The following is a 24,198-nucleotide window of genomic DNA, read 5'->3' as shown; positions in this document are numbered from 1 at the left end:
CATTCAATACCAAAAGAAAAGAAAGTATGAAATTCACAAGAGGTAACATATGACAATGTTCCACTGCACAAGGCTCCTCTCAACTTGGGTACTCAGAGTTAATTGACCTCTCCTAGCCCAGAAGTTCCCATTTATTCAGCCTCAGTGGGGATGGAAGTATTAAACCCAAAGAAAATTTTAGAGCACAAAGATATTTTGAGAGTGTCTCATATGATGAAGAGCCAATGTTTTATTTTAGTCAGTGTTTTGGGAGATATTCCTTAAACTTTATGTTTTTATTTCCCCTAAACAGAATATAGACTGCTGACTAAAATGTTAGGATTCCCTTTCCTGATGATTCAGATTCATTGTTATGAATACCAACACTTCTATGCTATGATTATACTGTATTCGAGTGTTTCTGCCTTAAATAATACAGACTGCTTTATATCATTTTTCTCCTCTCTGCACACAGTGTAAGGCTGCAAGCCTTTTCTTCTTCCTTACTGAAGAATCTGTATAATCCAAGTGCTTTGCTTTAGAATACAGCATAATCTCAGTCAGACACTAATCTTTAGAAAAGAGAATGATGGTCTCTGAGCCTGGGGTTGTAGGGATCTGAACCCAGAGTATGCTTACTTACAAAATGACAATAGTGGGTATGAGGGTCATCTGGCTGTGATAACTGTCACTCTACTAATCACCAGGGTTGATTCAGCTGATCCGGCTGGCTGTGGATGTCCTCTTCCTCCCTCACAGCTCTATGTGCCTCCCTCCCAAAGCTGCGTGCTTAGTGGAAGAGGATGACCTTCTCAAATAGAGGAGGAGTATTCTTTGGTATAAGTAGCTATATTCCTCTGCTAGAACCTCCAAACAAACTCTCAAAATAACAATAACAATAGTTAACCTTTATTGAGTGCTTTAGTTTGTGCTTCATTTAATTTTCATAGCAACTCTATGAACCACAGATAAGGACCCTGTCCACGGTCACAAAGCCAATAAATGCAGGGTTTAGAATTCAAACTTGGGTAGCTCTCATCTCAAAGCTGACATTCTGCACTATTCTATTCTACACTCTGTCTGTAGTTGGATTCTGAAGGAAAGATTTTGAGGGAATTCTGATTTACAAATAATAAAAGTTGAGCTCCATAAAAGGTTAACAACTGTCCCCAAAGCTACATAGCTTTTTAAAAGGGGTAGGGGGGTGGGGGAACTCCTACACTAAGACCAAGTTCTTTGATTCACTGTCCCCAGTTCTTATCAATTCACTATACAAAAGCACAATGAAGAGAAGAACTTGGAGATGTCTTTGAAAAATGACTAAAGACTCTCAGGCCCAGGGTTTCTCCCTTTCTTTGGCTCATTCTAGAGTCCCAGGGCCTAATATTATACAAAAACTTCCATGTAGTTTTTCTAGTATACCTGTGGTTGGGATACTGTCACCATGATGTGACTGGCCTGACTCATGCACCGCATCAAGTAAAGAAGGCCACTTCCTCTTCCTTAGGAAGAAAAATAGATTCTGAGTTTGAAGTTTGCTTTGAAACATCCCCAGAATTAGGGATTGGCCTCTTCAAATTTTTAATACTAGCAGAAGGCTCCATCTTTCTTTACAAATATGGCAGTGAACAGCTAGTGAGTGACCTAACCCAACACTTCCTAGAGAACTATGTTTAAAATGGAGCATCTGAGTCCCAGGAGAAACAGACTCTGCTTCCCTAGAAACTTCAAGTTCAGGGAGAATATCCAGTGCTCCATCTCTACACAGTTCTACAGATATCACTATGGAATGGTATCAAATCAGGTGGCTAATGAGAAGGCCCTTGAAAGGGGAATGGGAGATAATCAAGACCTCCAGAAGGGAAGGAAGGGAAGAGAAGGAAGACAAAGAAGACTCTTAAGATCACAACAAGGCTTGTGGCTATCTGTCCTGAACTCTATTCTAGAGCCACTATTGTCTACCGCAGTGGTTCCCACTGTCCTGTGTCCTTTGCGGCTGCTTACCTGTGGCTGCTGGGTAGTCAAAGGTCTCTGAGGGGACAGGACAGGTGTCCTGGACAACAGCTGGTTCATCTTGCTGATGACTAGCTCCATGATGAGTTGTCTGTCCTCCACCTGGTGTTCCCCAATCAGTGGCATGCTACAGTCCATGACCTGGTGGAAGATGTGGCCCAGGTAAGGAAAAGGTCTGGAAACTTAAAAGGCCTTATATGGTTTTTCAGAATGGATAGGATTTAAGCCAACACAGATGTGGTGGTAATGAAGCAGGTCTTCAGCTGGAGGCATGCTCCTTGACAGAAAAAAGGACCTTTGTTCCTCCCCTGCAAACCTTTGCCTCAGGTCCCTTCCCTTTATCTCCACCCAGGTCAGAGCTCAGCAAGATGGAGAGCTCTGGTTAAAGACAGTGGAAAGAGGGAAAGAGCAAGGAAAGGGTACAGTCCAGGGCTCGAAGTCTGCAGATAGAAGAGCTAGAAGACATGAAGGCAATCCCTTTGTCTCCAGTGAACAGCAGATGGTTTTCATCCCTATGACTTTTCACCAGCACAACCTGTCTCCAAACATGGTTTGCTCACTAAATGAACAGATTCGTGTTTTGCTTCTAACCTGGGATGCCTTCTCTATTTGCCACCAATCCTCAGTCTTCCTATTTCTCAAGCCCAGATCAATGTTTTCCTCCTTCAGGAAATGTCAGCCTTAGTAGGATCATGGACTCCATAGTCCAACTCTCTCATTTATGGAAGAGAAAACTAAGGCCCATTCCAAGAAGGGAGGCGTGGCCATACAGAAGGTTACATGATAGCCTGGGGCAACTTGTGAATCCTAAAACCTCTTTAGTCTCCTGACACTAGTATTCTGGAAACACCACCAACTCCTGGGAAGGAGTTTTTCCTGTTTCCAAGAAGATTGGGCAGCAGTGTGTGTGTGTGCATGTGTGTGTATGAAGAATTCATACCACCTTGGACTTTCCTTTTAATATAAGAAAAGAAATCAGCAAAGTTGTGTTAGAGGAACAGGTTGAAAGAGATGCTAAGGAGAACTGCCTGCATTTAGGTGCTAGGTTGACACACAGAGTCATCATGTGGTCTTGGGCACATGTTCATGGTATTAGCCCTCCATTTTCTCATCTGTAAAATAAACAGCCTGAACTGATTTATTTCCAAAGGCAGCTTTCTCAGACTAAGAATGATGAAATCACTCTGGTCTTCTCAGTGGAATGGCTGGGCTAGGACCCACCCCAGGAACACAGATCTGCATCTATTACCCGTGGTGTGGCTCAGCTTAGTAGGTTGGAAAGAACAGCTTCCAACTGGGAGAGGTGTCTCATTATGCAGAGCTGCCATCTGGGACCTTCTCATAACCCAGGAAACTCTAAATTAAATGAGTTTGGACTGGCCACATGGTTTTTGAGCCAAGAATTTGGCCTCCAGCATTAAATATTATTTCTTATTTAGATATTCCTGTGGCCAAACTTACCTCAAAAATGTAGTCTTTTCCATCTTTGCCATGTACAGCTTTGACAGCACAGATGTCAAGGCCACCAAACATTTCAGAGCAGGTGTCCACCCATAACTTGTACCTGCAGGAGAGGAGAAAGTGACCTGAGGCTGGAGCATGAGCTCATTTCAAGTCCCCTTGCTGCCTCCATCTCTCCCAACCCTTGTCCCTATCTCTCCCTCCACCCCCATCAACTATGATGCCTTTCTTTTCTGCTCTCCTGGTCCTACCTGTTTTCCAAGCCAGAGCAGCTCTCACCTCCTCTAGGAGGCCTTCTTGGCTATTCTAGCCTCTTTCTTGGAGCTTCTATGGTATGCAGTCTTTATCGCCATAGTTTAACACATAACCCAGTCCTGCCTGATCATGTTAACTGGCTGCTTGGGACTTTGTGTGTTCCATCTTTCTTGTCTACTCAGAGGCTCCTGGAGGGCAGAGCTCATTTCTTACACCTCTTCATTGACAGCAGTCTCCCTCTCAGCAGGGACCAGACTACTGTCACTTACCTGTCTGACATGGCGATCTGCTCCAGCATTGCAGAGCCAGTGTTCGTCTTCCAGTTCCCTGAGATGGATGTCCTCCTGCAGCAAGTCCCCACCAAGAGAGAACAGGTTGTAAGCCATACCAACAAGAGGAGGACATGAAACTTTGCAGAATTTTAGCTCATTGCTGCATTTCTTACCTGCTTCTTCCATAAATAGCCCAGCAGCCTGTCTGTTGTACCTGGAGCCTGGCTGACTCTGTCAAATCCCCACCTGTGATGCCTGCCTTTCTCTATAAGGGTCCAGTTCAAGAAATGCAGGCTCCATGAAGCCTGCCCTGATCACTTCAACCAGATGAGCTCTTGCTCTCCTTAGAACTCCTACAGAACCTCACTTCCAACTTATCTCTATTTTTATTCTAGTTATTTGAGCTGAATGTTAAGCTAAGGCCTTGGGGTCTGTAAAGCACTTGGAGTATGTATTGTGTCATGTACTCCTACCAGCTTACTCATTCAGTATCTGGGCTGACTCAGAATACACCAAACTGAATCTCACTGATCCTGCCAACTCCTACAGGGTTCTTGTGAGTATTTCCTAATGTCTCACCTGCACATTCATTTAACAGTTATTTCTGAGGGCCTCTACAATGTTAGCAGTTGTCTCATCTGTCAAACGGAGCTGATGGCATCAAGCAACCAACCTCTGCCATGCTTACTGTGCCTCTATTCACGAGCAAGGTGAGAGTTGTCTAATCTTTGACTAAATTGGAGATGGATGACCAATTTTCTGGATCTGGATTTGTTCTTGACTGGCTAGGTAACCTTTGGAATCAATTTACCGCTCTAGCCTCTTTTATCTGTGAACACAGGATGGCCAAGAAGATCAGTTGGTACAGGCTTAAGGATTTTTGTTTGGTTTTTTTGAGACAAAGTCCTGCTAAGTAGTCGGGCTGGCCTTGAACTCATGATCCTCCTGCCTGAGCCTCCTGAGAGCTGGCATTCCAGGCGTACCCCATCCTGCCTGGCTTATTTTTTAAATTATTATTCTTTACCTAGACATAGTCAAGGGGAAGGAGTTAACCTAGGGGATAGAAAAGCCCTCTTACACCATAGCTAGAGCCCTCCATATGCTGTCCTAATTATTCAGTACTGTTTTGAGAATGCTAGCACCAGCTTCTAGGTATATACTCCCTGGAAGTCTGATTTCAAACACTAAGAAACCTACATATATGGCTAGTTTTTCAGAGCCCTAAGGCAGCCCAGTCAGTCAGCTAATGAGGATGACAAAAATCCTCACACTTGAGCAGTACTGACTGTTTTCCAAGGTGCCCTCTCACCAAGCCTTCACAAAAGTTTCACTTTAAACCCCTGCTGTAAGAAAGTTGGAATTCTTGCCCTGCTTTACAGATAAGGAGATTAAGACTCAGAAAGGTTAGATGACTAGACTAAGATCCTATATCTAGTTAAAGAAGATATGAGATTGAAGTCTCGGTGTGATGTGTTTTCTCTTATACCCACTACCAAACTAAGAAAAAGAAATAAATAAACAGCTGAGGAGCTTGCAAACCCGAGTAGAAAGACAAAGACAAAAAACATAACACAAATAACTCTATTTTCCTAACATTGGTGGTTTATAAATGTGTTCCTATCATCAGACTCCTCCAGGTAGGGACAGTGTCACTCACTTCCATATCCCCAGCACAAAGCCATGACACATTATACAGTCTCAGAAACTTTGAGTAAATAATAACCACTTACATTTATATGGCATTTTGAAGTTTGCAAAGTTCCTACGACTTCCATATCCTTCTCTAAAATGGCACACAGAGCACAGATCCATACAGGCTCCCTGGGGTATGGAACAGGGAGGATGCTGAAAGGCCCCTCAGGACAGCTCAACTGCCTCTGGCCTCACAGGTCATGTGATCTCTGCAGAGGGACCATGGTATATAGTCTCCTGAGTGTGGGGGCAGGACTAGCACCTTCTTTCCACCAAACATTGTTCTCCAAGGGACAATGTGGGGAAGATAGAAGAATTCTAAAGTTTATCATGGCTACTGCTAAGTTGATTCCTTCTTCTGAGAACAGGAATATTTCTGCCAAAAATCTGGGGAAGAGGTGTGATGCAGAGAAGCTGAGTGGGCCTAAATACTCCCTGGATGGGCCGGTGTATGTGTGTCTAGGGGAATAAGTAAATGTCATCTGAAGCTTATCTGGTCACCCACCCTTCACTAATGTTTGGGATTCCTCTTTCCTTATGCTTCATTTTATATTGGTTTTGAAAACCCTAACCCTTAAAAGTTTGATATCTCCTTTTAAGGATTAAATACTCTTGTTCCCCTGTTGTCATCAATATATGTTTTGTATTTATGGCATTTAAAATTTAAAAAGATGGACTATCTGCTTTCTTAGTTATCTGGAAGTATGTATTTTTCTGTTTCTTTTACCTAGTTTTTAGACTGGCCTTTTAAACTATTCTGTTTAAAAATTTAAAAATTGTGCATTATTTTTAAAGCAACCCTAAAATCCTTTCTGGAAGCAGGAAGACACTAAATATAAAATTACAAACTTTAAAAAAATTACAAACTTTTAAAAAGTAGGAATCTAGTCAATAAAGGTTAAAAAAGTTCTAGGTTAGAGAAGAGGCACAGTGATAGAGTATGCACTTAGCATATGCAAAGCCCAACAACAACTACACACGCACACATACAATATGTCTCTCACACACAAAGCAACCTGACAACAACAGAACCCCAGACTCTATGCATCAGTTCTCTGCAAGGGCTCTTTCCTGAGTACCTTTGGGTGCCTCCTGGGAGCCTGCGGCCACACAGGCTGGGGGATGCCCAGAGAGCAAGACAATGCATACACATTCAAGGTCTCAGCTAGAGGTGTGTGAAGGATGCAGGAGAAGGAGTGCAGGGCAGGGGTGCCTAACTACCTCCAGAGGTGGGGCTATGAACACTGAAAAGGCCAAAAGCAGAACAATGAAAACATCAATTTTGATATATGCTTAAGTCTTGAGTGGCAAACATCAAATTCACATATTAATAATGGTCTTTCTTTGTAAAGAAAATACATTATTTTTTTAAGTGGTAGATTAATATTGTTAAAATTGGAATTAGAAGTCATTTGCATTCCTACATATATTAAGTAAGATAGGGTAGTCTTGAAATCTTTTGTTTTCTAAATTCTAGATAAGGAAAATGGACAGTTATGTGGAGAAATTATCTACTTTTGAAAACATCAGGTTTTCAGTGTTCTGTAGCATTTTCAAGGCTGGATAATTACATTAGAAGTTTAGCTTTTCTGTGCTTTGGCAGTCTAGTGAAACACATGGGTTCCGTTCAAAGCATAAAATGTACAAGGCACAAATATACAAAATAAAGTACATGGGATCACACATGTAACCCAATTAGAGTTATCAAAAATATGAAACAAATATGTAATGAATGAAAATATATGCCTCTATAAATAAGAAGATATGGTGACATCTTCTTATTTAATTACCATGATTTTTAAATCGTGATGAGCGGAACTAGTATTTAGGAATATCTGTTGCAAGGATAGTGTAATACAAGAGTATCTGTGATTACCTTTAGTGACAAAGCCCTACATTCTGCTACTACTGTAGTGTTTAGCTCTGTCCCTACTGAAAAGAAAGCTGAATTTCACTTACAGGTTAGTGAGAATGAGTATTAATTTCATTTTTCATCTCAGTTCATAGACCCCCTCCTCCTCTGACTTGTAAGGAACCAGGTTGAGAATCCCTGACTCTGATCCTGTCTCTGTAGTGTGCCTATGGAGCAGATGAGGTCAAGCTGAAGGTGCCTGCTGAGGACAGATGGACGGTGCCTGCCGCCGTCCCCACCCACTCACATGTAAGCCTTGTAGTTGTTGCCGATCTTCTGGACTCGGATGTCATACTTGGCATCGATGAAGGGCTCTGCTGTGGCATAGGTCTGAGTGAGGGCCACCACACTAGCAATATCCTGGAAGTCGTAGTGGTTTTCCACTTTTACCTAGCGTTGGAGTGAGGCAGAGTGGGAAAAAGGACATACATATATACACACTGAGAAGTCAGTCACAAGGGCCTGGAGCTTCCAAACGAATCATGATGCTTCTAATCCAGGCACAACCATGAGGCCACATCTTCCCTAGGAGGCCCTTCTCTATTTTCCCTCCCAGGGCTCAGTGGCCACATCTGTTGCAAAGGACCCAAGGGTCTAACCAAGTGGTTCGTACTATGCTTGTTGAAAGATGTATGGTTGGGCACCACTCAAGACTTCCAAGGAACCAAATCATATCCTTGGAAAGAACTCCGTAACATGGGAAGAAGAGTGGTCCACAAATGGGCTTTCTGGAGAATGCCCTTCTTGGCTCAACCCCTGCCTTACCTTGCCCATGCCAGAGTGAGCATGGCCAATCTTCACGACCACGGGGAATGTGGGCAGTGTCAGCTGAAAGCAGAGAAGGAAGGAATAATAAACTGGTCAGAATGTGCCTGTCTCCCTGTGGAATCTTTATCTTAGGAACATCTTTGGGAGCATCCTTTAATGAACTAGTTCAACCTACTTGCTGTACAAACTGAAAAACTGGGCCCATAGAATGACAGTCACCTTCCCAAGGTCACATAACATGTTTGAGGCAGAGCTTTGAGTTCTCTGTTCTATGTGAACCCTCCACCTGTCACTGCTTCCACTTTCTCTGTATTACATAATCCTATGTTAGAGAGAAAAAGTCAAGGTCCAGAGAAGCAAAAGTCACAAAAAATACCTAGTTATAGTCTGAATCAGAACCCATTCTCCCACTTTTCAGTCCACACTTTATGGAGATGTCCTACAGCAATAATGCCACTAGTCTTTCTCTTCTGATCCTTAGAGCACTATGCTGACAGTGGACCAGGCTTGGGTCACATTGACCCCAAATGCTCTGCTTCTTTGTGTTACAAACTGCCCCATCTTCTATACCATTGCATAGTCTCCAGTGGGCAATGCATGCAGTTACAGTCAGTGTAGCCCAGAGCCTGGACACAGAGGTTTTGAGTGACAGGACATCCTGTGTTTTGAGCCCCCCCACTGCCCCCGTGCAGAGTCTACAGCTCTGGCTATGAGAAAGGGTTTCTAAAGCTCGGGCTGCTTTCTCTGACGTTCCTCCCCACCCCCCAGTTGACAGAGCCAAGACACACACACACCCCAACCTTCTCTGTCCTATTCCCTTACTGTTTGCTGTTGCTTTGGAGCCTCATAAATAGGGCATTGAAAACACTTCCTGCAGCTCAAAGAAGCCCTGAGTAGTTTGTCTCACTCCCAGTATGCCTCTCAGCAAGGGGTCTGTCCTCCTCTGTCACTGTCTCTTTTGCCTGTTGTAATTCTGTTTGCCTCTCTCTGACTTCAGCCTGTCCCATTCTTTCTGTGTGCCTCTCCTCACTTGCTCCTCCTGTCTGAATTGCAGTGGCTCAGTCTTTCTGCCTTCATGCATTTGTCTTTGCTGCTCTTTCCATCTTTCTGCCAGACATCATCACCTTTCCCAGTTCATTCTGTCTATTTCCAGATAGCATAACTGCTCAGGCTCTCCAGGCTTCCCCCTTTATCTTATAGAGTCTGTCAGACAAGAGGGCCTTGGGTCCTACAGCCACCCCGCCGGTGGCCTGGAGCCAAAAGAGGGCGGAGCCCATCCGGGCAGGATTGGCCCTAGGGCTACCTCATAAAGCCTGGGAAAAGGGTCAGGAGGCATTCTGCAAGAACCCTGGAGGGGTTGTTTTGACCCAGACACAGACCCCCACAGGCTCAGTTGGGGCTCTACAGTGTCATGCCCTGGAGCCCCAGGGCTGCCCCAAGCTGGGCGCTGCTGCTGCGGCTGCTCGTGTTGCTGTGGCCCCCAGGTCTGGGGGAGTCATGCAGCTGCGCCCCTGCGCACCCCCAGCAGCACATCTGCCATTCAGCACTTGGTGAGTCTGAGGCCCACGAGGTCCACAGAGTGGGTAGCTATGGGAGGTCTGGTATACAGCAGAGCTCTGGACCAGAAATCTGATAGAGCCCAAATCCTGGGAGTCTGCCTCCTGCTGAGGCTGATGGGTCAGAAAGGGTTGGCACCATAGCAACCTGGCAAGCACAGGGCCTGATGTGTAGGGAAATAAAGATTGTGTTAGGGATCTCCACAGCAAACTCCCTCACTTATGCCACACTGTAATTAGGCAGTATCATTGAACAAGGTGTTACCAAAACTATCCAATTACTGTTCAGAACTACTGGATAGTGAGTGAGTAAGTGTGTGTGTAGGGGGCTTATGACACCTATCTCTATACAGGCCTACCAACTGAGGCTGCCACCATGACTCCACCTTTACCTTTTGCCTTTCTCTCCACTTTACCTTGACCCACCTTTAAATTTCTGGCAAGCTCCTCTCCGCCTTTCAATGTCTAACTCAGATCTCCATTTTTCTGGAGGCTTTCTGACTCCTTGGTGCTACTATAGCATCATTAACATCTTTGTGTCCCTATTCTTCTGTGCTATTGTTCTTTGTAAGTGTTACTCACTAGACCAAGAGCTCTGCAGGATGGGGACTCTGTCTTAATTATACCTGTGGGCCTTATGTCTAGTACAAGGCCAGGCACAGAGGAAGACTTTCATAAATAGTTTTGATTAATGCCCAGATGTCAAGAGAGAGACTTCCTCAGTGAAGGATTAGGACATTCAGGAATTCAATAAGCATTTATTAATATCAATGTTGGGTGAGCTCTAAGGTGTTGGTTGAGCTTCATCAACAAATCAGCCTCACATCAAATGCCTTCAAGGGGCTCCTCCTCCCTCCATACTGACTCCTGTTCTTGGCTCACTACATCTGGGGTAACAGAGAACCAGAGCTCTCCAAAATAACTGGGTAAAATGGCCAAAAGAGCATAGAGGTTAGGACCTAAGAGCTCTGAAAGGATTTGGAACTTACAGTGACTGCAGAGAAGGAGTTTCCAGATCCTCACTTTCAAATACACCATACTGCTTACAACCCAGTAACACCTAAACCAAGAATTCCCCAAGAAGTCCTACAGGGACTCCACATCATCCAGGTCTCAGATGGATTGCTTCCACAAGTGCTTAAGGTTTCCTCTTTTCTCTTCCTATGTAGTGATTCGGGCCAAAATCTCCAGTGAGAAGGTAGTTCCTGCCAGTGCAGACCCTGCCAACACTCAAAAAATGATGCGGTATGAAATCAAACAGATAAAGGTACATGGGGGCAGATGGTGTTGATCCACCAGAGACCAATGGAGGGATGAGCTGTGCTATGGGAGGGATGGTCCTGGTAAGTGTCAGGCAATCTGGCTCAGTGAACCTTGTGATGATGCTGAAATGGAACTGGATGAGATGTTGGGGGCAGGGCCCACAGAATTCAGGTGACAAGGCAGGGTAGGACCTCAGTGTTCACTTGGTTCTACAGCTGTCAGTACATAGGGCCCCTGGAGTACCTCCCCTCACAGTGGAGTAAACCAAGCTTTAGTGTAAAGACAGAGACAACTCAGTGGGGCCATCTCTGTGTACCAAATCCTGAACTATACTTTTGCTTAATTTTTTAGACTGAGAAATGAGAAGTTTTTGCCTGTTAATAAACAAATTAAACTCCTTGACACAATATCACTTTTTGTAATTGCCTTTCAGATGTTTAAAGGGTTTGAGAAAGTCAAGGATGTTCAATATATCTATACACCATTTGACTCCTCTCTCTGTGGTGTGAAACTTGAAGCCGGCAGCCAGAAGCAGTATCTTTTGACTGGTAAGTTAAACACTAGTAATTGCCCTGACAGTCTGTCCTAAGGAAGGCAGTGAGACAGAAGCCACAGCATTCCTTGAGCTGCTGGCTGAGTACAGTGGCATTTTCTAAGGCATAAAACAGAGTTGTGATAGTGATACACAGCCTTTTAGTTGGGAAGAACTTCAGTAGCCTCTCTTTTGATGCAGGAGTCCTTGTCATGGTGATCTTGGCCTTTCTTCACTGCATTAAGAATAAGATGCTCTACCAGATAGGACAGCTATTTTAATTTGGAAACAATTTTAATTGGTATAAGATTTTTAGCATCTTAAGCCAAATTCTAAGGGGAGCCTTGAGTCTCACAGTTCTGTCCGTGAACATGGGCCTAGGTAAGTCTCCTCCATACTGAATTGCTGGGCTAGAACAGTTAAAGAACCATGTAAGAATATAACTCCACAAATGAATGAATAAAACACTAAATTATTTTGGAATTCAGAGAAAGGAGGTATTTGTGGGATTGTGAATAATTAGGGAAGCTTCACTGTATAAGTAGGATCTAAATTGGCCCTTGAAGGTAAAAACTGTTTAGGAAGAGAGCAAGGAAAATAAAGAGCACAACGGGTAGAAAGAACAGGTGGAAGATTCTACTATCTATCCAACCACTCAGCCATGAATGGTCACCTGCAACACACTGTCAGGCCTGGGACAGGAGGCAGGACATTCAGGAGTCTCACAGTCCAGACACGGTTTTTGAGGAGGCCATAATGAAAGGGACTTCCCAGCTCTAAGGATGTAGGATTGTGCTGACCTGGTGAACTTCTGAGTGTGGGGGCAGAGGAGGAAGAGGCAGAGGTAAAGTAGGTCCCTGAGTTGTCCTATTCCCAGGATGATAGGACCAGGCCATTTCAATCTCTGATATCCCACCTCCTCCCTAAGCACTTCCCCTTGCTATGTCCCACCCTGTTAGGCACTGAGGTACACCAGGGGAAGTAGGAGACATGCTTTCTGTCCTCAAGGAGAACAAGTATACATGACAAATGACAAAACAAAAGTCTATAAAAAAGTTATCAGTGGCACCCAGGCCTTCAGAAGGCAAGACCTTTATCACCTGACAATGAAAACCCTATATGACCAGAACACTGCCAAACCTTTTAGCTTTTTCTTCTGTCACTTATCAGTGACAGTTCCCTATCTCTTTCTTCCCCCAGAGGTGAAATAAACTACTTGTAGTAGCAGAAAGTGTGATGCTGGGCTGTCCTGCCTTTGTATATAAGACAGTCCATGTCCAGAAGCCTTTCCACCTGACATGTGAATTCCTACTCACTCCTTCAAGGCACAACACAACCATCATCTCCTCTGAGACACCTTCCTTTTCCTGCACCTCCTCCACACCTCTAAATATGTGCTTTTCTTTGTTCTTATACTATATCAGTGTAATCACACAATTGGGTAATTTAAGTGTTACCTACTTTTCTATCTACCCTCCTCATTTTTAAGCTCCTTGGGAGCAGCAATCTGTCATATTTATGTCTATATTCCTGGTCCTAGATCCTAACAGTTGCTTAGTAAATGATGCATTGACTGAAGTTCTAGGACAGGTGAAGGCTTGCACAATCAAGGATGGCTTGGAGGACAAGGTGGTTGAAAGATTGGAAGGAGCCAGGCATGGTGGTGCATCGCAATTCCACTGCAGTCTCTATCAGGAGGCAGGAAGATCAAGAGTTCAAGGTCCCAAAGGCCAGTCAAAGTTAGTGAGTCCCTATCTCAAAGACAAAATATGAAAGGGGGGAGAGGGGGCTGTGGGTATGACTCAAGTGGTAGAGTGATTGGGAGACCCTGGGCTCAATCTCCAGTACCCGTCCCGCTAAAAAAGTGGGGGAGAGGGAGGAAAGAGGGAAGGGTGAACAAGTTCAATAGGTAAAGAAGGGAAACTTTTCTATGGCAATAGATTCACCAAGGTAGGCATCCGTGGGCAGGAGACTGGTCTATGTGGATACTGGGAAGGGTCAGAAAAGAGAAGGGAATCTTTATTTATTGAACATCTTCTGTGGGCTTACAACAAACAGTACTGGGAACTCTGTAGATATTCTCTCATTTAATTCTGATGACAACTTTATCATTCCTATGCTTCAGATGACTTTCTTTAGGATCATGCAACTAGTAAATAGCAGAAGGGGTCCCACCCAGAGCCTGACTTTTTCTTCAGTGCTGGGGATCAAACTCAGGGCCTCATGTCTATTAGGGAAGTAACTCTACCACCACACTACATCCCAACCCTGCTGTCTCATTTTAAAGCCCTTGTTTTCTCTGCACCATGCTGAAGGGAAAGGCCTTCACCAAATGCCACAATTCTCCTAACACAAACATAATGCATTAGTCTCTTTGCTATAAAGATTATAAGAACCAGGCATCAGTGGCTCACACCTGTAATCCTAGCTATTCTGGAGGCAGAGATCAGGAGGATCATAGTTTGAAGCCAGCCTGGGCAAATAGTTCACGAGACCCTATCTCAAAAATACGCATCACAAAAAAGCTGGTGGAGTAGCTCACGTGGTAGAGCACATGCCCAGCAAGCGTGAGGCCCTGAGTTCAAGCCCCAGTACAATTACAGAGATTTTTCTGGTCCCTTCATTTAGCCCCATGTTGCCACTGCCACTATAAAAACCACTAGCGGCTGGAATATACTCAGTGGTGCTTTGCATGTGTGAGGCCCAGGTTCAATCCCCAGTACGAAAAGAAAAAAAAAAAAAAAAAAAAGCTAGTAGAGGGGGCTACATTTCTGACTTTTTAAAGGGCTGAGACCCCTGGAGCTCTAACAGCAGCCTCTAGTTACAAGCCTCTCTTCCATTTTCCCATGAAGGCCAGATCCTCGGTGATGGAAAAGTCTTCATCCATCTGTGCAACTACATTGAGCCCTGGGAGGATCTATCCTTGGTGCAGAGGGAAAGTCTGAATCATCACTACCACCTGAACTGTGGCTGCCAAGTAAGAGAATGTCCATTTTCAAGGTCTTTTGGGGGTGGGGAAAGGGTCTTGAGCCTTGCAGTCCACCCACTTCATGTATTCCTTCATTACTATGCATTTACTCACTTACTATACTATACTTGAGATGTGGCATGGAAATTGGGAAACCAATAGAGTCCATGGTCCCCGATCTCAAAGTGCTTGAGTTTTGTCTGGGAAGGCAACCATCATAAAAGGTAAACTGAGGTAACACTAATATAAAAACTACTTAAAGAGTCTAAGCCAAACATGGTAGTGCCATATAATCCCAGCATTGAGGCAGGAAGATCACACGTGCGAGGCCAGCGTGGACCACATAGTGAGATGCTGTCTCAAAAAGCAACACAATTTTGCCTTGTACAAACATAATGCATTACTCTCAACACAGCAATTCCCTCACCACACACACAAAACAGAGAGAGCCACTACTCTTTGCCAGGCCTTATTTTAAAATTTTAATTTTGTCCCAATAACAAATCTGTGAAGATTTCCATTTTAAAGAAAAGAAATTAAAGTTTTGGGAAGTGAATTTACTTGCTCAAGGTCAGTGGTAGAAAGGGGCCCACCAGGGCTGATGCCATATATCTTTTTTGGGGGGACAGTACTGGGGTTTGAATTCAGGGCCTCGTAGTTGCTAGGCAGGCACTCTACCACTTGAACCATTCTGCCAGTCCCAATTCTGGAGGCGGCATTAGAGAGACAATACTATTCACAGGGAGCATGGGGAAGGGGAGTAGGAAAGGCTTCATAATACAAAGGGCAGTTGATATGGCTGGGAGGATATGTGGGCATCTGAGAGGCAGCAATGGAAAAGAAGTACATCCTACTCACTTTGATGTCGTGTGGCCATCACTAGATCACAACCTGCTATACAGTGCCCTGTGCCATCTCAGCCCCAAACGAGTGCCTCTGGACAGACTGGCTGTTGGAACGGAAGCTCTATGGGTACCAGGCTCAGCATTATGTCTGCATGAAGCATGCTGATGGCACCTGCAGCTGGTACCAGGGTCATTTGCACCTCAAGAAGGAGTTTGTTGACATCGTCCAGCCCTACTAGGGACCAGGGGCCACCACATCCTTTCAAGAGTCCTAAAGAGCAAGCCAGTTCTCCTTCCCCATGGAGCTCTGACCATCACAATCTGCCCTGTTGCTGCCAGACAATGGAAAGAGACAACTGGATGGCCTGGCCAGCATCATGGCAAGGATGGGGCATGTCACAGTTTGTGCCCAAGTCTCTAGCCCACAACTTTCCATGGGCTGGGGAAGGTAGTGTGACTTTTCTGACCTGTCCTCAGCCCTTTCCTCTGCCTCCCAAACTCCATTACGCTAGCTTATACCTGTTACTAAAAGTTTTTATTCTAGCTTAGTTTGGTGTTCAAAGCCAGGACTATCCCCTTTCTCTCCAGGAAGATGTGTTTTCCTTTTCCTTAACTGCTCTTATAGGGGAGAAATGGTGAAGTTATACACATGAGACGGTTTAGCTTTGTGATATATAATAACGGACAGTGGGCTGCCAGTATTACAAACAGGATGATTGGCAGGAATGAAATGAACAATATACTACGACTGTGTATCTTCTATCCCTCCTGTCTCAATTCATCCTAATTCTCTGATACATTTCCATCCGCTTGGGGGAGGGCACGGCAATTCTAATTACTCAGTGTCAGAGCAGGAGCAGCTAACCTGTCTCTATATACTGCAGTCCTCCTGACACTCTTCCTGGCAGAAGATCTGGCCCAGTTAGTACACCTCTTTGGACAAGAGCAGACTTACTTTCTAAATATAGGTATTTTCCCTCCAGGTTAAATATCCTTATCTTTAACTGATGACAACAGGACTCCTTTTCTGCCTCTTTTAGGTTACTAATGTCTCCATTCCTACTTCAGAACTTATTTTTTTAAAGCCAAAAAAGTTTTTGTCTTATAGAGTTGAAATCTCCCTTTTATCAGCTTGACACCTCAGAAATGGACTTTTCCTGAGAGCAAATTTTAGGATAGAGGACAGGCGAGAAATAACACAAGGACCCTTTGGAGACAGTATGTTAGAGGAAGAATAACTTTGTACTTGCTGTAGTTTCTCTGTGCCACACCTTCCACCCTCTACAGTGGTCAACCCTGCTAGATATTAAAGTAGGAAAAAGCCAACTTTGATCTCTCAGCTCAGTCACCTCACCACTGTGTCTTGGACTCCCTTAGAGTTCCAGTTATAGTCCCCTTAGGGGTCCTTGGCCTCTGAAAGCCTTCCTGGCATACTCTGAAAGGGAAAGCCCTGATATTGGCCTCTAGGATTTTTTTTTAAAGACAAGGGCTTAAAATTCCAGATTCTCTTTCTGGGGGAATCTCTGGAAAGATGATGAAGATAGTTCTTTTTAAGGTCAAGGTGGTTTTTCATCCTCTATGTGTGCTCTGCTGGTGAGAAAGGCCATGTACAATGTGCAAAAAGAAGGCTCTGGATTCAGAGAAATGTCATACACAGAGATCCCTTTTAGAAGAGGGAGTAGGAGGAGAACAAGCATGATCTTTGTCCCAGAACAGAACACTTGGAAGGCTTTGGCAGGGAGTCTCCATTGGTGCGTTAAGAAGGATCCCCACTGAGCTCACCAGCCTTGGGTAGAGGTGTGTGGATAGGAAGGAAGATGGCAGTATGAGTTCCAGGTTGCCCTGGAGGAAAAACAATAATAATAGTCCCCTTACCAACCAACTATCCCATCTCTCTGCTCCTTCTCAGCCCCTAGAATGAACTCAAGCTTTAGAAAGTATAGGGTTAAACAAGCTGTATCACAATTTGGAGGTAACCAAGGGAGAGGAAGTCTCATGAAAAATAACAGGATCAACACCTAATAGCTCAGGAGTGCTTCATATTACCAGAAGGCTATTACTTAAAGAATCCTACCTAAATTTTGTACATATCATATTAGATACCCTGCCCAGGAGTAGTTATACCCACCTGATTATCTAGTTGGGAAACTGGCACACAGGGAAGGAATGTAAATTGCCAAATGACAAGTGGCAAAGCTAGAGCGCTACATTCAAAGTAGTGAAATCCTCTGATTTTTGGTATACATGTTTGTTATTCTCTCAGCCCTTTTTTCTGCTCTTCCCTATTCTGTCTCCAGAATTTGAAAACGAAAGGTTGCTAGCTAAAATTCAACTACTCTAGTCCTAAAAAGGTAGCTCCATAGTTCCAGTCCAGTGGAGTTTTAGGGGTTGAGATGCTGAGGCCCTTATCAGAGGCCCATAGTCACCATGTAGTTAGGCTCACAGGGGGAATAGCAGAGACTCAAATCCCCACTCAGCCACTTACCATCTCCTTGTGGTTTGGGTAGTATGTCTGCTCAATGAGTGGGAACTTTTCTCCTCCCAATGTCTTGTAGATGGCCACCATCTGGGCAAACTGCAAAAGAGAAGAAAATGTTTCAGCTTATCTAAGACAACTTCTGGAATAGACAAAGCATAAATTTATCAAACAAATATTGAATGTTTGCTCTGTAGTGGGCAAGCACATTGACAATATAAGAGAAGTGTACAAGCTGAGTGTCATGGCACATACCTGTAATCCCAGCACTTGGAAGGTTAAGGCAGGACTGGCTACATAGCAAGATCCTGTCTCTATCTCTTTCACTCACAGGTAAAATTCTATTCTCAAGGAACATAAGCCTTGTTTGGAGAAGGCAAAGAAAAGGAACTAAAATTCATTGAATACTTATTCAATTTTAATGCTTTCTCATTTAATTTTCCTATCAAATTGATGAACTGGGTACCTTACCATTTTCATTTATGTACAAGGCTCACAGGGGATAGGAAATGTAACTAAAATCACAGAACTAAAAAGGTGAAGCTAAAATTACAACTTGGGTCGCTAACTCCAAATACCTGCTTCTCTGAGCAAGGTCAAGAGACAAAGCTGAAGAGGTATATGAACCAAGTGTTGGAAGCCCAAATACTAGGTAAGTGAATGGCAGCTTTTATACAAAATCATCAGCGTTTGAGCAGTTGTGTCATGAGTGAAACTGTTCTTCAGGAAGATTTGGATGATCATATTATGTAAGATATGCAGATCCATTTTTTTGGGACTAACTTATTCATCCAAGAACTGAACTCACTAGGCCCTTTCCCCAAGAGAAACTAGGATAACTTCAAGGAGAAGAGGTAAAGTATACATGCAGTGTTAGGGTTGAAATGCTCTGGGTGCTCATACTGCACTCCCTGACCCTTTAAAAGTGAAGAAACTGAACACCAGAGAGATCAGTTGCTCAAGGTCACACAGCAATTGAGCCAGATTCATAGATAGGGCTCTTTATTCCCAATCTGTAATGCTCCCTATTTCTTCAAGTAGCTGCCTTTCAGGTTCTGCAGACCATGCTGCTTGCATAGGAAACATGGGACTTTCCTGCTAAACTATCCACATACCCCACACATTCATCCCCAGTGCATGGGCAACAGGAGAAATCAAACATTTTGTCTTTAATGTTACCAGATTGATAATACTCCAATGTACCAATAGTTGGAAATGCGAGAAGGGAAAGTTGTCATTGCCTTCTACTTATCAGAGAAAGGAAACCTAGAGCATTTTTTAAAAGCTCAGGTCCTATTTAAGGAATGCTGGCACATGAGCCAGGCAGGGCAGGGGGTAGGAGCAGTAAAAGAACTGGGTTTTAGGAGAGGAGAGTCTTTTGGTTTTTGTTCTTCCCTTAATTTGCTAGATATCCTTGGGCAAAAGACTTCTCCTCTCTAGTCCTCATTTTCTTCATACTTAAACTTCATATAAAACAAGATGGTTAAATTTGATCAGTTCTTCAAACTTTGTGCCACCAAGATAATCTATTATATTTCCTCCTAAGTTACATTAACTAACTGAAGTTTAAGTGATCATTTGTTGTGGTCCTTTTGTGGATAAAGATAAGATTTTGTTATTTTTGAAATACTGGAAAACACTGAAACTCTTATGGCCTCCTCTAGGACTGAAAGTATGATTAATAAACTCTCAAGCCCCTAAGATTTTATTGTTGAAAGAGACTACAACTAGTCTCCAGACCTTGTCTCCCATTTTAGAAGTGAGGAGACTCTGGCTAGAGAAGCAGAGTAAAGTGCAGGCTCCTAGGTCACACCTGGAGTTGGGGCTGCACTGGGAAAGCATCCAGGTCTCTCTTTGCCTTGCCCAGTGCATCTTCCATTGTACCTCCTGTCCTTACCATTTTTTGGCTCTTCAATTTGCTTTTACTGAGACTATTCCCATATTCTGATTCTTCCCCCATCACCTCATCTACCCTTTAAATTCTGCCTGCCCACCTGGACTTGGCTGGGCTCCTGCTCTGCCTGGCTCTCCAGCATCCCCAGACAGCTGATGCCAGCTCTGCCTAACGACCTCTGTCCTGGTACAGCCCACACTCTGGCTTGGTACCAAGGCATTTGGGGCCCTATCTTCCCAATGTGTAGGTGAGTTACACAGACACCACACCAATGCCAGGAAGGCCCCCGGCAGACTCCCAGGGCCCAGGGACAGCCAAGACTAAAATGACAGCCAGTTCCCACGCTCTAGCTGGGTTTCAGAGAGCTCACTCCACCCTCTTCACCTGATTGCCAACAATCCCTTTCTGCTTAAGGTACTGGGCTTTGCATCTAACCTATGCCTCCCTAGAAACTTAGATTAAGTCACAGGTACACAGTTATAATTAAGAAAATGTAATATCTGATAAGAGTTATTTCCTCTACACACAGACCAAAGAATGATTTAGGAGCTGGGGGTGCCACTGGCAATGAATAGGAAGATATGCCCATACAACCACTTATCCACCGGATCATGAAAGAATTTGTGGAAGAAAAAGGATTTAAAGATCAGTTTGAGTATCAGTATATTATCTCTATCACTCCTGGAAGTTAAATGCTTTAATTTTACCCTGGTTCATCTATCTCCAAAAAGCCCAGAAAGACTGACAGGGAGGAATTCAGATAAATTTATAGTAATAAGGGGGTGGTGGCATTCTTGTTTTCTCTGGAATGCTGCTTTCGTTGATAGGGCCATTTTTACTTCTGAAATCCCAGTAGCTTGCCTGACCAATTTCAGAGATAGCAGATGTGTTCAGAGACATGCTGGTGCAAGGCAGAGGCCTTTCCAGCCCACTGGAGGCCTCTTTTCACATTAAGAGCAGCTAGAATAAGAAATTTAGAAATATGAGCCAAAGTCATTATCTTAGAGGAACCCTCCCCTCACAGTCACAAATTGAGTCCATTTCCATTAACAGGTAGAGAGCAATATGAAAAATGTTATTTGTGCAGCAGCTGCTTAGTGAAACTGAAGGGAGGAGTTGGTATGTGGCCAGGGAGTCCTGCTGTTCTCAGGCAATGCCAAAGGCACGTACTGGGATTGTGAATGGGTGAGAGTGTGACCCCTCACCAGATCCCAGATCCCATGAGGGGCAAAGCCCAAGTAGGCATGGGCTTTCTCTCTCGCCACCCCTCCCTTCCCTGGCCTCTGCCACAGTTTAAGAAAAGAAAACAGGGAACTAGTTTCTTTAAGAGCTCTCAGATACTACGGAACTATAACAGCTAAAATGGAGAAGTGGTGGCAGGTACCACTCTCAATCCCAGTTTGTAGACAATGAACCTGGGGCACAGGGAGGTCTAGTCACAGGACTGATAAGTAGTAAAAACACCCAGAAAACGGTAATAGCAGCATAGCCCTGTGTCTCTATGAGGGAGTCAAATTCTGACAAGTATTGGTGTGGGATAGGTTAGGGAATATTTGTAGGAGGAAGAACATGTGACTGAGAAGAAAAGGGAGGTCTTCAGAAAAGATTCTTGGTGGAAGCCTTATATGTGCCCTTTTGGGATTAGCAACACACTCAAATCACAAAACCCTTTTAGTTTACTTCTTCAGAACTCTAGGATTACAAACGCTGCAGGCCACAAACAAGGAAAAGCTGAACAAGTGAAGCTTAGGGAGCCAGCCCCTCCTTAACTACAACACTCCTTGCTCACTGCTCTTCCTCTTACACTGTAAGGTTTCCTGGCATCTAGGAAAGAGGAGACCTGTCAATTCAGGTGTAAAAAAATCAGGAGCAGAGGTGTTTAAGTATGAAAAAAGTTGAGGATAGAGCAATGGATCTGTTTGGCTAAAGAAATAACTAACTCCTCCAATCCTGTGTGGTGTGGAACTCAGAAACCTCACAAGGAACTTTGAGAATCTTGGCGGGCCAGCATGTGAGATAGCTGAAATTTTATTATTACAAAAGAAGATGATGAACAGGATGTGATTAGAGGCAGGCATTTCATTCCAAAGGGGTCATCCTGGAGCAGTAAAGCTAGCAGAGGAGCTGGGTCTCCTCAGCTGTCAGAAGGGAGGTCAAAGTACATCAGTAGCCATCAGAGGTTACTCTCCGTCCTACCCTTACTCTTTCATTCTTTTCTCTGCCTGAAAGTTTCTACTGCTTTCCTGGATTTCTAGACTGACTGAGGAAGAGAAAACCAGACCAGCTTTTCCTGACATAGTAACCCAATCTATGTGAGAAACCCTAACTTTGGCAAGTTACTGGGTCTTATTTCTCTGTACAAAGTGATAATGATAACAATAACATCTTCCCTATAATGAGGATTAAGTGAAATTAACAGAAAAATCTCAGAGGTTGGCACTATATAAGTAAGTGGTTTTATACTCCTTAATTTTCTTTTTCAATTTACACACATAAAGGGGTGAGATTTGATGACCTCAAAGGATGCTTACAGCTCTATAAGGGTCTGATCCATATTTATGTGGATAAATCTTACTTTAAGGTTGTTGAAACACTTGTTAGGATTCTGTCACTAATATCCCTTTGAGCTTAACTTGGCCCTCTGGTCTCAGCCTTTCCATTAGTTAGATCATCCATTCTAAGAGGTAAGAGACAAGCATTTTTTATCATTGCAGCCATGGTCAAAGGCAGACCCTACAGACCTATAAGGACTTCTTCACAGAATCCTCATGTGATTTGGTTGAGAGGTCAAAGGCCTACTCTGCAGCAAAGGAGTTCAGCTCATGACACCTGCTAACATGTTGTGGTGACAGCCTTCCCAACCTCAATGTCCAGTTGAGGCTCCTCTCACATCTTCTCAGCCAGTGCCTACCAGGGGGCTCTCCTGGGAGACTGGGAGAAGCAGGGCTTGGGTCAGACCCTTTTACCTGGAGGGAAAGGATGCTGCACTCACCACCCATGGCTTGTCACAGAAGTTGTAAATGGATTCTAGTGAGTTGATGCTGGGGAGGCCTGCATACTGCATGCCGATGACCAGGTGGCGGAAGTCCTCATTTTCTGCCATACCAAATGCATGCTGCCGGATGAGTACAAAATCTGGCCGAAAGGACCTGGTAAGAATGCAGAGGCAGATTTTCCATTAACCAGCACCTCAGGTCATACATTGTCTTGTCCCCTATTTTGAAGCCCCCCAAAACAGAAGAGGTATGAGGGACAAATATTGTTATTATTCCTTTCTGTCCTGAGAAATAAAGTATTATGGAACTTTCCAAAGGAAATCTGAGTAATAGATTTCTGAAATTCTTTCATTCCTTTGGGCTGAGGACTGCCTTTTTCTAAGGTAGATATACTGCAGGAGGAAAGAAACACTTTTAGACCTTCACATCTGAAGTAAAAAAGACTTTCCCCTGTTCTCATGGGACAGTATGAGAGCCTGAACCCCTAAGGCTCCAGAGTTGGTGCTTAAAGCAGCATCTGGAAGGCTTTGAAGACCACATACAAGGCTGACTTCATCACACTGCCACCAGATCTCTCATTTTAGTGACCTGTTTTGACTCCTTAAAGCTGCTCCTTAAAATAGGCAATATCCTCATCAGGTCTCCAGGAAAGCAAGAGGCCATGCTGGCTGAGGACAGAGGGCAATGCTATTCTTCCAAAGCGGGCACTAGGGAGGGATGCAAATATTTTTCACAGAACTGAGGTTGAGCAACGGATGCAGGAAGCACTGAGAGTACAGAACGTTCCCATGCATGGGAAAGCTCTCCAGTTTTTACCACTAGCCAACAAAGTTCTTAGCCCTAGCTGCTCCACAGGACCAGGGCTCCTGTCTTTGTACCCTAGCTTCAGATACCTTCCAAGAGAGATAGCTTGTGGCAGCATTTATCGCTAAGGTTCTAAGGCTCAGCAGTTTCACTTCAATGACCTATCTGGTACTCTGCCCAGGCACCAATCCAACTGCCACCTACAAACCCAGTCCAACTCAGGTTCAGAGATGAGGCTTTAATAGTGGGGTTGAAGGAGCTCTCCTCAGTCATTCAGAGACTTAGCATCAAGTCAGCATGACATCTGCTTGGGGTGCTCTGACCTCCTAGACCCCAGTTATGGGACCTGTTGTTGGTTCCCATACACACTCTCAATCAGGTCTTGCTGTTACTAACTCAGATTCTGTTGGACACTAGTAGCCTCCGGCTGTATGCCTAATATCAAACTCTAACCTCTATTCCAGTTATAGGAATGGAGTTCTAGACTTGTGGCCAGCTGAATTAATACAGTG

General features: G+C 44.1%; 2 protein-coding genes across 3 annotated transcripts in view; one reads left to right on the top strand and one right to left on the bottom strand.

Moving 5' to 3' along the window:
• Syn2 (synapsin II) overlaps positions 1-24,198 on the bottom strand; it is a 153,826-nt gene that overhangs the window by 20,021 nt on the left and 109,607 nt on the right. The window contains exons 4-10 of the mRNA XM_020177165.2: positions 22,879-23,035; positions 18,002-18,091; positions 8,350-8,412; positions 7,832-7,974; positions 3,978-4,052; positions 3,454-3,556; positions 1,984-2,133 (exon numbers count right to left, since the gene is read on the bottom strand). Of these exons, the coding sequence (XP_020032754.1) occupies positions 1,984-2,133; positions 3,454-3,556; positions 3,978-4,052; positions 7,832-7,974; positions 8,350-8,412; positions 18,002-18,091; positions 22,879-23,035 (781 nt within the window). The remainder of the gene's footprint in view (positions 1-1,983; positions 2,134-3,453; positions 3,557-3,977; positions 4,053-7,831; positions 7,975-8,349; positions 8,413-18,001; positions 18,092-22,878; positions 23,036-24,198) is intronic.
• Timp4 (TIMP metallopeptidase inhibitor 4) lies at positions 9,680-22,885 on the top strand. 2 transcript variants are annotated; one of them, XM_074044440.1, is made up of 5 exons: positions 9,680-9,902; positions 11,078-11,175; positions 11,605-11,719; positions 14,556-14,680; positions 15,574-22,885. In XM_074044440.1, the coding sequence occupies exons 1-5, from the start codon at positions 9,764-9,766 to the stop codon at positions 15,670-15,672; spliced, it is 576 nt and encodes a 191-aa protein (XP_073900541.1). In that variant the 5' UTR covers positions 9,680-9,763; the 3' UTR covers positions 15,673-22,885. The 2 variants fall into 2 exon arrangements, with proteins under 2 accessions (XP_073900541.1, XP_020032755.1); XM_020177166.2 differs by having other exon boundaries at positions 9,685-9,902; positions 15,555-22,885.

This window comes from Castor canadensis, chromosome 10 (assembly GCF_047511655.1).
Source record: "Castor canadensis chromosome 10, mCasCan1.hap1v2, whole genome shotgun sequence".
In the NCBI taxonomy this organism is placed as follows: Eukaryota; Metazoa; Chordata; class Mammalia; order Rodentia; family Castoridae; genus Castor; species Castor canadensis.
The sequence above is the reverse complement of the archived record's forward strand: the minus strand, read 5'-3'. Positions and strand labels throughout refer to the sequence as shown.